At 47.9% G+C, this 15,140-nt stretch overlaps 1 protein-coding gene across 2 annotated transcripts; it reads left to right on the forward strand.

The window, feature by feature from the left end:
- The first annotated feature begins 935 nt into the window (after positions 1 to 935).
- On the forward strand, positions 936 to 13,298 carry haus5 (HAUS augmin-like complex, subunit 5). 2 transcript variants are annotated; one of them, XM_064348528.1, is made up of 20 exons: positions 936 to 1,078; positions 1,612 to 1,716; positions 1,906 to 1,968; positions 2,122 to 2,154; positions 2,761 to 2,785; positions 3,787 to 3,919; positions 4,260 to 4,419; positions 4,530 to 4,617; positions 4,810 to 4,901; positions 5,089 to 5,143; positions 6,229 to 6,356; positions 6,942 to 7,020; positions 7,770 to 7,918; positions 8,559 to 8,721; positions 9,618 to 9,698; positions 10,227 to 10,372; positions 10,567 to 10,663; positions 10,991 to 11,129; positions 12,114 to 12,246; positions 12,535 to 13,298. In XM_064348528.1, exons 2-20 carry the CDS (start codon positions 1,619 to 1,621, stop codon positions 12,638 to 12,640), a joined length of 1,968 nt encoding a protein of 655 aa, XP_064204598.1. In that variant the 5' UTR covers positions 936 to 1,078; positions 1,612 to 1,618; the 3' UTR covers positions 12,641 to 13,298. The 2 variants fall into 2 exon arrangements, with proteins under 2 accessions (XP_064204598.1, XP_064204599.1); XM_064348529.1 differs by having other exon boundaries at positions 1,018 to 1,114.
- Positions 13,299 to 15,140: the final 1,842 nt, after the last annotated feature.

The raw sequence follows: 15,140 nt of genomic DNA on the forward strand, positions 1-15,140 counted from the left end.
TATGTAAGTTGATGTGTGGAGAGGTATGTTGAAGTTAAGTGCCATTCATCTGTTAGTATACTCACTCATCTAAGGACTCAGCCAGTGGCAAGGTGGGAGCAGGGGGTATATATCCCAGAATGTGATCTCACACATTATACTGGGCTATCCGATCTTGTGTCAGTGCATGCAGCTAAGATGCTGGCTATGATTATAGGATTAAAAGGAGTAGAGGAGGTAAAACCACTCAGAGTAGTGATATGCTGATTCTGCAACAGTGTTGAATAGTCTGGAGTCTGGTAGCTTAGATAGGGGGGTTTGCTTGTAGAGACAATGGTAATGTTGATGGGGTTAGAGAGGATGGGAGTGGTGGTTTGTTTCTGCTGGGTTGAGGCGCTCATGTTGGGGTGGAAGGTAATGAGAACCCGAATGCTGTGGCCGAGAGTTCTGGGAGAAGAGAGGGTCGATATACTGGTAGCACTGGGCCATAGAGAAGTCAAGTCATTTATCAATTAATCAGGGATCAATATCTGGCTAAATCAATGGGGCAATAGTGGTAAAGGGAAGAATTATTATAATATGCACCAATCTGTTAAGGAAGAGGTGGGGAATTGGAATTGAAGGAGAGGGGAAATCACATGGAGTAGATTGAGACTGACTGGGAGACATGAAACAGGGTTATGTGATTTGTGTTAGTAGATGAAACGGTAGAACATGTGCTGATGTTTTATGAATTGCATGATGTAAATAGGGAGAAATTGTTTGAAAGGGTCAGAAAAACTGGGCGGGGATGGAGTATATGTGGGATATTACGGAAAGGGAAGGGGAAAGGGTGGTGGGTAAGGCTCTTTTTAGTTTTCTTAGAGTAGCAGGTTTAAGCAAAATAATTGAATGTAGGTAGACCAGGACCGGCGGCCTCGCACTCCAGCACAGTAGGTGGCGGTGGACACACGTTAAAGGTTCTACCGTCCGTCAACCAAAACCAAAGCCAAAACCAAAGAAGAAGAAGAAGAGTTGTTTTCTGCGGCGGGAAGTTGGAAACTGAACGAATGTGTGTCAGCAGCAAATAGGCTACCAACTTTCGGAAACAAAGGATCTGGTAAAATTTACATTGTGTTCTATGTCATCATTTCAGGTTAATGACAGGCCGTGGTTACATCAATATTCCGCTGTTTAATTGGCTAGAAAGCTTACTTTTACTACACTTTTACATTAACTTTCACTACAGTCCTTGCTAACAAAATCTAATTTCAGCGAACGAAGCTATTTATCTAGCCCAGTGGTTCTTAACCTGGGTTCGGTCGAACCCTAGGGGTTCGGTGAGTCGGTCTCAGGGGTTCGGTGGAGCCTCCGCCGCAGAGGTCCACCCCTCAGTCTAGTCTGCAGTTAGTGGGCACATAGTATTTTTTACTAAAGAAGGGTTCGGTGAATGAGCATATGAAACTGGTGGGGTTCGGTGCCTCCAACAAGGTTAAGAACCACTGATCTAGCCAGCTTGCTAATTCTAGCACGGCGAGGACCTTATTAAGCAATGTTGTCGTAAAATGTCTTACGTTGGTACAATTATACTGAGGAATACCAGTGAACGGGGTAGAAGTCCGATTGTTGGGTTTGTTTTCGTGTGACGTGCAGTGCCAACATGAGCGACAGGAGCCTTCCCCAGCAGCTAAAGCGGTGGACAATAGAAGAATTTAAATTACAGCCGCACCAGCTCCCCCATGACAGCTACTTCAAAACGTAAGTGTGTATGCTTTCCCTCACCGCTTGTCCCGGATTGTAGACAGCAAAACGAGTTGTTGTTGTCACCGGTGAAATGGTGACTTTAGCTTGATATACTTGACATAGCTTGAAAATACCAAAGTAGAGTAAAACATGTCAACGTGCTCAACAGGACATAACGGTAATACTCTTTTCGTCTCGTTTAAGTTTGTGTCTTGGACAAGGAGCCTCTATATGGAAATATATAACCCAGCATATTTACAATCAGAGGTGAGTTGACATTTCAACCATTTTTTTTTTTGCATTTTGATCTTTCTAAAGTTGTCTGTTTATGTTATTGTCCCGCTGTTTTGTATCGTCTTTTTTGTAAAACCCATTCCTCTGGCAAGCACAGTCTTGATGACTTTGCTCTCTCTGTTCCAGGAACGTGAAAGTCATGCGTGGGAATTTACAGTGGTATCCTTTTCTTCAACCGATGTGCAATTTTTTACGACATTTGCAGGCATTATTTACAACATAGGCAGTTTGTGACTATGTGTCATGGTAATACTCTCCATGCAGCATTTGCACCTGAAAATGGTATGGTTTTGCAGAGATCAGGAGCACAAAGCATTTTCGTGGTGTGGAAAAAGTTAGTAGACTGCCTTTAAAAGGTTGCAAATTGTAAGACTCAATGAGCCTCATTCACAAAACCTTTCTTAGATTATTCTTACTTTTGTCCTTAAAAATGTTCCTGTGAAAAAACAATATGAGGTTCAGACGTGCAGACTTTTGTTTTTGTGCAGATCTCAGATGTATGAGACGATGAATGTTGGCCGTTTGTAGATTTTATGCACAATTTTGTTCATGTGATTTGCATAAGGAAACAGTCACAAACAAATACAAATAAGAAAAGAAAAAAAGACGAATGGCAAAATGTTCTTGGAAACATTCTTACACGCAGCTTACGATCAAAATGTGACCGTACACATGTTTTGTGAATGAGGCCCAGTATGTGCAAAACAGATGAAAGTTTGATTGATTCCATGCATTGTGGTTAGCCTTGACCCTGTAATCCCTCAGGTTCAAGATGCTGCAGGATAAGGAGGTGAGACCGTCCGTGCACCCTGTCCCCACTTCACACTTGCTGCGTGTTGTAATAATATACCAGTATACTTCTGCTTATGTTAGGTTTCAATGGTGCGTGTTTGTGTGGCAGCCAAAGCTCCCACTGTCCTTGAAAATCCCCTAAAATTTGTCAGTTTGAGAAAAAATATAAAAGGCCTTGATGGTTTTTTGAATATGGACTCGGTTCGTTGAAGTGCTTGAGTCCAGAGGTTAATATTTTGTGCAGCAATAGAAATTGAAGTCATTGACTTGCGGTTCAGTTGTTTAGCTTGTTCTCAGTATGTGAGAGAGCCCAAGGTCTCAAATGCATGTTCGGTCGGTTTTTAACTTGTCCTTCATACTCTGCACAACCACTCGTTATTTGACAACATGATGTATTTATATACGTTTATTTTTTCACCAAACTGAATTTATGTGAAAGTCTAATTATTAAACTGCTGCTTAAGCAAGGTGTTTTGTGAACCAAAAATGAACTTAATTTGAGTTCCACGTTGCTCATGAATTTTGGGGGATGTGTAGAGTACAAGGTGGTATGTGTTTGTGGGGATATGGTACTAGGTATGTGTTTGTGTGGGTGCGGTACTAGGTGGTATGTGTTTTGTGTTGATGTGGTACGAGGTGGTATGTGTTTGTGCAGACGTGGTACTAAGTGGTATGTGTCTGTAAGGATGTGGCACTAAGTGGTATGTGCAAGCGTGGATGTGGTACTAGGTGGTATGTGTTTGTGTGGTATTGAGTGGTATGTGTATGTGTTTGTGTGGTATTGAGTGGTATGTGTATGTGTTTGCGTAGATGTGATACTAAGTGGGATGTGTATGTGAGGATGTGGTACTAAGTGGTATGTGTTTGTGTGGATGTGGTACTGGGTGGTATGTGTTTGTGTGGTATTGAGTGGTATGTGTATGTGTTTGCGTAGATGTGATACTAAGTGGTATGTGTTTGTGCTGATGTGGTACTAAGTGGTATGTTCTGTTCCTGCAGGTTGAGTGTGTAGAGGGGCAGAGTGAGGCAGCTCGGAGGCAAGAGCTTCAAAGGGAGATTGAGGATCTGAAAGCAGAGCTGGATCAGCTGAACGGTCGGATCAATGTGGCCGAGACACAGCTGGCTGCTGACGGTAAGCTCCACAAAATAAACTTCCTCCTATCGATAGCCTATAGCACCACATCTGCAGAGTGGGCACTGAGCGGTCGCTGCTTTGACAGAGCGGTCGGTGGTTTGACAGAGCGGTCGCTGGTTTGACAGAGCGGTCGGTGTGCGCTCTTGCAGAGCGGTCGCTGGTTTGACCGAGCGGTCGGTGGTTTGACTGAGTGGTCGCTGGTTTGACCGAGCGGTCGGTGTGTGCTCTTGCAGAGCGGTCGCTGGTTTGACCGAGCGGTCGCTGGTTTGACAGAGCGGTCGCTGGTTTGACCGAGCGGTCGCTGGTTTGAGCGAGCGGTCGGTGTGCGCTCTTGCAGAGCGGTCGCTGAGCGGGAGCTGGGCGGAGGACGAGGAGAGCCGGCGGAGGAGCGTGCTGCTGCAGGCGTTCCGGCGGCGCTGCGCGGACGAGCGGCTCTCCCTGACCCAGCGCGGCCGCGGGATCGGCGGGCACTCCCAGGCCCTGGGACAGCTCCGCAGGTAAGGGCCCCTCCTTGTTCCACTCCCCCCCCACCCTAAACCCGCCCGTCCCGTCCGCCCGCGTGGGCCTCAGGGCTGGGCCTCCCACATGCCTCGGTCTGTCTCGGCAGGAAAGCGGAGGTGGAGCTGGTGTTCGGCGCTGTGCCCGACGACGGAGGCGACTCTCTGGGCCCCTCCGGTCCCGAGCCGCAGGTCCTGGTGAGTCACCCTACCTGTGCGAGCTCACCTGCCACCTCAGCGCATCAGCTCTCAGTCTTTACATTCATACTCGAAAAGCTAAAAAAGCAAGTAAATTTCCCATTGTTTCTCCTGAGGGTAGATGACCCAGCGGTAAGAATCTCTCCGTTTCCCTCTCTCCGTTCCTCCCTCCCTCCTTCCCTCCCTTCTCAGCGCGCAGTGAGAGAGCTGTGTGAGGAGAGGCTGCTTTTCTTCCTCTCGCTGCTGCAGAGCGAACTGAAGGCCGTGAACAGCACCGGCAAGCAGTGAGTCCTGCTAACGCAGCTGTTTAAACTCCCCACCCACTGCCCAGATCTCCATCCTTACATCATAACACTCACATAGCAGGGAGTGCTAATATCACAGCATGATATACTGCATAACGATACTTGTCTTGATCTCGAACCCATTCTGTCAGTCACCGGTTTTTGTTTTTTTCCTCTTTACCCCCAGCTTGCCCCAGGAGCAGAGGGAAGTGGTGTTTCAGCACTGGCTCAGTGCTGTGGAGGTAGGGTAGCGCAGAGAGTGTGCACAGCAAGCAGCACGTGTTCAGGGTTCTTGTGTTTCAGCAGCTAATTAAAGCCCTGAGAGAAAAGTGTTGGATTGTTTAGCAAAACGACTTAAGCTTAAGCACTTAGTGCTGAAAAGTGCACTGCGTGGCCCCCCCAGGACTGGATTCTGACACCGATGTTCTGAACGGTTAGCCATTATATGTTTTATTTGGTAGTGTCAGATGCAACCACAATTTATGGTAGCATCTGACCGAGCGACACTAGCCACACCAGGTGCTGTGGGAGCAGGTAGCTCGGTCAAATCTGTCAGCCTGAACCCTTTGCTAACAGGCAGAAAAGCTATATTGGGCTGTTGCTAGCTGGCTAGCAGATCACTGTTTGCTAGCTAGCCGAACAAGCTAGCTAATACCACTAGTCTCCCACATTACCTTGCGCAAGTTCTCTACCACAAATTATGTTCTTGCTTGATGTGCAGTGACCTCAATAATGTATAAAAGTGCTGTAATATCTACACAAGTTTAAAATTAAAATGATACAATAAAAATATAATTTTATTAAAGCTGAGAATCTGCACTTTAACTACATGTGAATTTGAATTTGATTACAAACTAAAATTTTGGAGTACAGAGCCAAATCTAGAAGAAAAAAAGATGCATTTGATTCAGTGACACCTCTTGCTGTCCCTGTAAGATGTTGGGGGCCATCACCAATCCCTTATCTGAGCAGGTTCCTGAGTGAAAATGGATTTTATATTTGTGATATTCACCTATAGATGTGCTGCACCTTAAAGTTTATGTATTTAGCAACAAAAGTAATTCAGTGTTTTGACGACCATTTTAAAAACCTGCAGGAATTTTGACTGGAGCATGCCGGAAAAGGTACAGTCTACCATTATGGTGCTAGAGGTAGCGTTACGGTCTCTCTCTCTCTCTCACTCTCTTTTTCCTTGAATGCTCTTCCTCTTCCCCTTTCAGGACCTGGTCCGCTCTCACACCCCCACCCGTAATTCTGTTCTCTCTCCCTTTCAGGACCTGATCCGTTCTCACCCCCCACCCGTAATTCTGTTCTCTCTCCCTTTCAGGACCTGATCCGCTCTCACCCCCCCGGCCACATTCTGTCCGCGCTGCTGCACCAGGCCTCCCGGACGCAGAGGGCGCTGCAGGAGAAGATTTCCTCCCTGGATGTGGAGCAAGAGATGGCCGCCCTGCGGTAAGCTCACTCTGTCGTGCTACGCCCTGCATATTTAGCAGGCAGCCCCTTTATTGATTTTGGGTGGGCCATTTCCCTCTGCCTTAATGGGAGTACCAAAGTTTCTTCCCATTGGTTAATGGAGAATGATGTCATAATAACATTTGCATAAGTTCATGAACGTGCAGCAAAGCAAAACTTATGTCTGTGAAGATGGGATTTGTAGTCCTTGGTGTGACGAGACCCATTTTCTGCTGAAAAAAGGTTCAACCACTGGAACCAGACACACTTTTGTGCTCTGTTTCACACCGAAATAAACAGAAAAGAAGGCTGCTAGCATTTTCACGGCACGTGTAAAAGTATGCTTTGTTACACGCCCTTTTGCTTAAGCTATTCTGCCAGCCCTAAAACGTTTAGACAGAATGACCCTTCATTCTTTAATTCGGTAAGAACGTTTTTCCATCTTGCTCTGTGATAAAAACCTAGCTCTGTCTACATCAGCATACCTGTCCATGGAAATGTGTCAAAGGAATTCATTTGAAGATACTAGCGCCGTTTGTCTCTTTGGTATAGCTTTACAGTCTTTCTCAATGTGCACTGAACCAGATTTCGCTATGAGAACAAACAGCTTCAGGACATCTCCAGGGAAGAAGAGGAACTGCCTTCAGTGAAGTCTCTTTTACAGGTACGGGTGTACGCATATTGTTACGGCTGCATACAACCAAAGTAAACATGGAGAAGCTGTTGCCCGGTTTGTCCGAAGACTAGGAGCACAGCCCAGTTACAAGGCCCGTGTGCTCCCCAGTAGGGGTATAGCAAAGTGAGCAATCGGAGCAAGAGAGAGAGCTAGAACTCCTTCTGATGAGGTCCTTATATAGGGAAAGCATCACCTGCATAGGTCTCCTGCAGGTGAGTGCAGGTCCCTAAAAACAGACAGACCGGCCCATACAGATTGAGGCAGCCAGCGCCCCCATTTTGCGGCAGGGGGATGTAACTATATATATATATATATATAGTACTGTGTGCTTTGGCTATCCATTTGAATGAGTGTTTAGCTCTCTGCTACAGTTAGTGGGTTTTAGCTATCTGCTCTAATGAGTGTGCTTTAGCTGTGTGGATGAAATGTGGTGCATGCTAGCTGAAATACACTCACTTTAATACATCGTCAGCACACACTCACCTGAGTACACTGCACACTCAGTCCAGCACACGTGTTGCAGTTAGTATGGTTTATCTGTATACGGGAATAAGTGTGTCAATGCTGTCTGCTACAGTTAGTATGCTTTCTCTCTGTACTCACGAGTGTGTTTTAGCTGCGTGAGTGCGGTTCGCTGCGCGCTGGAGTGAGTTTGCGTTAGCCGCGTGTTCGCGCGAGTGCGTGCTAGCCAAAACGCGCTCGCTCCAGCGCGTCTCAGTCCCGCGATCTCCCCGCAGAGGGGCTGGGAGGAAGAGGAGCGGGCTGCGGTGCAGCTGGCGCGGACTCGAGCCCGGGTTCGACAGCAGCGGGACCAGCTCGACGCCCTCCGCGAGCAGGTGCAGCTGGAAACGCCGGGGGGCGATGCCCAGCTCGAACCCTTGGCCAGGTACGCGCGCTTTCTGAAATAACCTCCAGAAAGGGGCACAGCCAGGACTGGAGTTTTTACACCCCTGAATTTGGCCCACCTGAAACCCTGTGTCCCTGATATGGTTTCCTGAGCTTAGTGCACTGTGGAGAGTCTGAATGGCCAGGGAATAGAGCCAGCACATGAAGCTTAAAAGGGACCGGAAGCTTCCATGAGGAAGGCCTTGGTGGCTCAAAAATGCACTTTTAGAATCGGGAAAAAGACGATTATTCCGTAAAAGGCTCAGTTGTATCGCTATTATTCGGTTTAAATGTGATTGTTCATTTCGGCCTTCCTCAGCTGTCTTCTCGATCTGAAATTTAAATTTAAATAAAAATTTAAGTGACTACACCCAGATTTAAAGAGGTATCTGCCTACGATGTCATTTCTCTTCCTCTATCTCTCTGTCCCTCTACCTCTATCCCTCTCCTTCTCTCTCTTTCTTTATCTCTCTCCCTCTCTCAATCCCTCTATGCTTATATCCATCTCCCTCTGTCTATCCCTCTACATCTCTGTCCATCTATATCTATTTCTCTCCCTCTATCTATGTCTTTGTCTATCTTTATCCCTTTCCGTCCCCCCTCTCTCTCCCTCCCTTCCCCCCCTCGCCCTCCCCACGCAGGGCGGTGTTTGAGCTGGAGCTGCAGTGTGTGGTGCAGGCCGCTCAGAGGGACAGTGTGCAGGAGCAGTGTGCGCAGCTGGGGCAGCTGGCCCAGGACAGACAGGAAGCCCTGCGCAGCCTGCGCAGCCAGTGGCACAGCATCACGGCCTTCCGGGAGCTGGTGGTGAGCGAGAGACCGACCGCCCCACAGAGCATACAGTACACACACACACATGCGCGCGCACGCGCACACACACATACACACACACACATTTTGATTCTTTATTCAAGTCCACATTTATAAAATACATCATAAGGGCCAAAATATATTTCAGTTGCTGTCTGATGTCCTTCACTTCAATGGCAGAAAGCATACCAGTAAGGATAAAACAAACCAAATGCAGGTTACACATTTGCATCTCAATTGCACCGACAGGAAACCTTATGGGTACAAGAAACATCTTCTCCTCCATATACCGCGACTGCCTATAATGGAGGAAACTGAGCAATATTTTGCTAGTCGCTTTGCTCTCCATTTTGCCAGCCCCATTATCCTAAGACCTCTGACCACTAGCCTGTGAACATGGCCAAGGCTTCCAAATATAAAAACTAGAAGTTGACACTTATACCCTAGTTCTGTTATGGCTTGTAGTAATGGCTGGTATTTTAACTGTTCAGTAAGAAATGCTTCTTCTAGACGCACACACACACACCAGGTCCACGCTTAACAGTCAGAAGCTAAGTAAGACCTCATGACCTCAGAAAGAGAGGATGGGGTTTTGCAGTGAATGTTTTTAGGCTGGTTTTTTTTTTCTTGCTATTGGGCCTGGGTTAGGAGTCTGTTTGGAGAGCAGAGGAGTTTTGGCTCCACTTGCCTTTTTTTTTCCTTGTTTATTTTTGGATCGCCATGTACTCTTGCCCTTTCACTCGACGTGCACTCAAAGTGTCTGAAAGAAAGGAGAGCAGCAGCGAGGAAAACTAGGTGCTGTGTCATCATCTCGCATGACACCCTGTAGCAGCGTTGTGTTTTTTTTTTTTGTCATTTCATAATTCTGTTTTGTTCTCTGTGTTTATTTGCAGGCTAACAAGCAGGAGCAAATCCGTTGGCTGATCAAGGCCAACTCGAACGCCAAGAGCGAGCTTTCACGTGTGCACAGCGAGGTACGCCACTCACAGGGCCGTATAAAATGGAGGGAAGTCTGACGCTGCTCGCAGTGATGTCATCCTGATACCCAGCCCAACCTTTTTTTTTTTTAAGTACTTCATTGTATTTTAGATGATGCGAATGTCTTGGATGACTAAAGCATGTTGCAGTGAAAATGCTTTCAAAAAATATTATTTATTTTTTGTTGCGCGTCCGTTCTAGTGTGCGCTTCAGCACAGGAGAATATGCGGTTCTTCAGATCAAGACCAGAGGCTCATGTCCCTTACAGGGGACAAAAATGGCCTTAGGAAGACATGCCGCTGTATGTGATGTGTTTGTCCTCGTTGTTTTCCTTGTGCGGGTTTGTTTGGCGAAATTCGCGCATTTTCCCGCGATGGTAGCTGTTACTTTGCTTTCCGGTGTTCCTTTCTGTGAAACTCTGCCGACTCTCGAAATGAGCCAATCCGTTCGTCCGTTCTCTCTCCCTCCTTTTCTCATCCCTCCTTTGTGGCCGTCCGCTGGTTCTGGACGGGCCCCGCCCGCAGGTCCGGCGCTTCGCGGAGGACGGGCTGGGGCCTCGGTGCGGGGCGGTGGCGGGGGCGGCCTCGGCGCTCCGGAACACTGTGTCGCAGGAGGTTCGGCTGACGGGCTCCGTGTCGCTGGCCGCCCTCAGTCGCAGGGTCACCGACGGGTGCGTATGAGCCGGGGGGAGGCGACGGAGAAGGAGTGCGCGTCAAGTCTTAATCCTAGCTCTTTGTGGGTTGTTTCTCTGTTCCCTAACGGACGCAGAGCGGGAAGTTGCTGGGTGTGTTTTTGGCTGAGATGGGTCCTCAGTAAAGCTTATTCCTGAGTGAGAGCTGCTTTCTGTGTGTGTGTGCGTCTCAGTGTCCAGCGAGTCCCTGCTAAACAGCTGTCCATCCACCGCCTGCACTGCCCCACCTTCCACAGCCTGTGTGAGAGCCTGGCCTTCCCCATGTACAAGGTGAGTGAGCGCACACACACACAGCGCACAGCGCACATACACACAGCACACAGCACACACGCGCACACACACACACACAGCACACACACACACACACACACACACACACACAGCGCACATGCACGCCACACAGACACACACACACACACACACACACACACACACACACACACACACACACACACACACACACACACACACACACACACACACACACACTCACTCACACACTCACACACTCACGCACACACACACACACACTCACACACACACACACACACACTCACTCTCTGATGTTCTGGTTCCTGACCCCCTTGCTCCCCTCAGGCGCCGGAGCAGCTGACTGCGCAGACGGTGTCCCAGCAGCTGGAGCTGCGCTTCCTGCGTCGGCTGCTGCAGCTGCGCAGTCTCTCGCGCACCACCCTGCAGGGGCAGCGGGCGCTCCTGCCCGCCCCGGACCAGAAGGGTACGAGCGCCTCTTTCGCCCGAAAACACAACCGCCCCGCCCCGCATCACAGCCCCCCCAGCCGCTGCTTTAATACGAGAACCGTCTCGCTGCTGGAGGAATGGGTAGCACTGTCGCCTCACAGCAAGGAGGTCATAGGTTCGAATCCCGGGCCTTGTGTGGAGTTTGTTCTCCCCGTGTCCCTGTGGGTTTCGTCCGGGTACTCCGGTTTCCTCCCACAGTCCAAAGACATGCAGGTTAGGCTAATAGGAGAGTCTAAATTGCCCATGGTTATGAGTGTGTGAGTGAATGGTGTGTGTGCCTTGCGATAGATTGGCAGCCTGCCGGTGTGTATTCCTGCCTCTCCCCCAATACACTCTGGGACAGGCTCCAGCCCCCACCCCCGCACCCTGCCCAGGTATAAGCGGGTGTAGATAATGGATGGACCCTGTCCAGGTATAAGCGGGTGTAGATAATGGATGGACCCTGCCCAGGATAAGCGGGTGTAGATAATGGATGGTCCTGCCCAGGTATAAGCGGGTGTAGATAATGGATGGACCCTGCCCAGGTATAAGCGGGTGTAGATAATGGATGGACCCTGCCCAGGATAAGCGGGTGTAGATAATGGATGGACCCTGCCCAGGATAAGCGGGTGTAGATAATGGATGGACCCTGCCCAGGATAAGCGGGTGTAGATAATGGATGGACCCTGCCCAGGATAAGCGGGTGTAGATAATGGATGGTCCCTGCCCAGGATAAGCGGGTGTAGATAATGGATGGACCCTGCCCAGGATAAGCGGGTGTAGATAATGATGGACCCTGCCCAGGATAAGCAGGTGTAGATAATGGATGGACCCTGCCCAGGATAAGCGGGTGTAGATAATGGGTGGGTGGGTGGGTGGATGGATGGATGGATGGATGGATGGATGGATGGATGGATGGGCAGGTGGGTGGGTGGATGCTTGTCCCACTGCGATCCTCAGCTTGCTGCTGTGCTGTGCCCAGCCCTCTTAGAGAATGTGCGGGAGGCGGAGGAGGAGCTGCTGCGGACTCTGCTGCCCTGGGTTCGAGAGCTGCGGCGGCGTGCGGCCCAGGGCCTGCAGTACGGGGCACCGGTCACCAGCGCCATCGCCCACTGGTGAGCACCACGCCGGGGGGGGGGGGGGATTCTCATGTGTTTACAGCTTGTGTTGTTATAGGTTGTACTCTGTCTTGGGCATAGTGAGATGTCATCACTCTCTGCCTCTGATTTCTGTTTCCTTGTCTCTCCCTCTGCCTCTCTTTGTCTGTCTATCTCTGTCTCCCCAACTCCCTCTCTCTCTCTCCCTCTGTCTATGTCTGTTTGTCTCTCTCTGTCTCCCCAACTCCCTCTCTCTCTTTCTCTCTTTCACTCACTGTCTCTCTCTCTCTCTCTCTCTCTGTACAGGTGGGAGCAGCCTGCTCAGTTTGCTCTGCCTGAGCTGCAGAAGGGGGGTCTGACTCTGCAGAAATGGCTGGAGAGGTGGAGACTAGCAGCCAAGGCCTTGGAGTGAACACAGGACCGCCAGCACAGACACAGACACAGACACAGACCATCACCTCATATCACACAAAGCACAGGACCACCAGCACAGACACAGACACAGACCATCACCTCATATCACACAAAGCACAGGACCACCAGCACAGACACAGACCATCACCTCATATCACTCAAAGCACAGGACCACCAGCACAGACACAGACACAGACCATCACCTCATATCACTCAAAGCACAGGAACACCACCAGCACAGACACAGACACAGACCATCACCTCATATCACTCATAGCTCAACAGAAGGCAGATACTTTTATTTAGCTATTCCTCAAGTTTGTGAATTTACTTTCTGAAGATACGTAGTGAAATAACATACTACTACCATTTCTGTTTTACGAAGTCTTTCTTTGTAACCCTTGCCGTCTGCAAAATATTTTTTCTGTATTCTGTATAAGGTCTGTTTTGTGTGTGTAATAGTAATTTGGATGAGATGTTTCGTACTAAAGACTATGCATTATAATTTTTTCTGAATATGTGAGCTGCTGTTGCTACAGCGATAATGCTGCTGATGGAACTGAACCCAGTATGCTGTTCTCTTCATCTGCTCTGACTCACTGTTCTGGAAGTGTGTCTGAGTAAGTTCTACTGTCAAATAAAGACTAATCAATTCACTGAAGATAACTTGCTTGTAGTTGAGCTACGGCAATTTGCATGGGATTTGCTCAGAAATGTTTTTATTCGTTTATGAATTTATTTGTTCATATGCGTTTAATGAACAAAATTAACTCTTCCTTCTTTCTGGGAATTTGGGGGAAAACAAAAAAATTTGGTCGCAACAAAATGTATTCTCTATCGGACTGGATTCACAGCAAAAACCTATCCACACACACACCACGCACGCACGCACACGCATGCACGCACATACACACTTTTGAGTCAGTCTAGGGGTGTAGCCTAGGGTATGGACATTCAAATTTTTCCTCCTATTGACCAAACAAAACAAATTTTGCATGAGTACTGGGTGTGCCATGAGGAAAGTCTATCACGTTTCATGATGATCAGACATTGCGTTCTGAAGTTTTAGCATTTTCGTAAAAATCCACAGCAACATCAAAATTCATTGGCTCCTTATTCATCCGTTTTTGATGGAACTTGGTCTTAGGAGGCTGTACACTAACATACGCACACATTTGTGCATTTTTGTAGGGGAAGTAGCATTTCAAGTGTTTTTCAGAAAATATAAATAAGCAAAACATTTAATATGGCAGACTTGTTTACTATGAGCCAGGGCATCTGAGGAAAAAAGAATTTAGACAAATTCACTTTCTTCCTATAGGGCTACCATCAGGCCAATCTGGGCAGGTTTTCTTACCTCAGTAGCAGGTGGAAATGGGATCCCACCTGCTAAATTTGGTTGCTCTGATTTACAATTTTTGCTGTATACTTTTATGGCAGAAAAAAATCATAATCCCAATAGGGCACCTGTGGTTCTGTGTGATTCCTTAAAAAGCAGAACAAGTCCAATAGGACTGCAGCACCTGCAGTGCTTGAACCCCTAAATATTTGGGTATCATGTCTGTGTAAACAGTAGACTGCTAGTGTGCTGGTTTTGATGGAGTTACTTGTACCTCCATCCAGCACTTATATTGTACTTTGGATCATCTTGATGTTGCAGCTTGTCGTGCCTCCTAGTTTGACTTAGCGTAGATTTAGGTCAGAAAGTAATGCTTACTGTGTGAACTGGACTCAATGTGTTATGGTATAAACTAAAAATCATATTGTACCTATCGACCTGTGTTTGTATTTTCCAATGACTGTCGGTATGGACTCATTGTACGTAATTTTGGATAAAAACATCTGCCAGATAAATGTAATGTTATGTAATGGTGGACTGGACCAAGTGACTGCAGATAAAGCTCATTCCTCACTATGTTTGCTATGCATTGGCTGTTGACTGATCTGCGTTCTAGAGCCACAACTATACAAGGAGCAGAGAATGGATGGAGGGCCATAAAAGCTGAGACTTTCAGTGGGAAGATTCATTTCACATCAGAATAATGGGGGTAGAACTCACAGAATGAATAAATGTCACCACTTCCGTGACATCATTGTGCTCTCTGACTCGTACCAGGATGTGGAACTCGCAGATGGACCAGACGTGCATGCACTCACCACCGGCTAAACCAATACACGTACAAACATCACAGACTGTCGTGGCCCTGATTTCGAAATCGCTGGGACAAAGTCAATTCCAACAGGACTGTTGACTGGACACTTTCTCATTCAGCTGCCACGTCACACACTGTGTTTAGCAAAGTGGTTTTTATACACGTTACAGGAGCGCTCCGTAGGCTCGGCAGAACTCCTCCACACTTTCCTGTCCTCCTTCACACTCCAACTCCTCTGTCCCTTCAGAGCCCTTCTTTGTCTTTGCACATCTCCTCTTTCTTTCCTACGGAAGAGGATTAGGGCCACGTGCAATTTCTTTTTGAGTTCTGATGACTTTATTATCA

This window comes from Anguilla rostrata, chromosome 8, assembly GCF_018555375.3.
Source record: "Anguilla rostrata isolate EN2019 chromosome 8, ASM1855537v3, whole genome shotgun sequence".
Taxonomy (NCBI): Eukaryota; Metazoa; Chordata; class Actinopteri; order Anguilliformes; family Anguillidae; genus Anguilla; species Anguilla rostrata.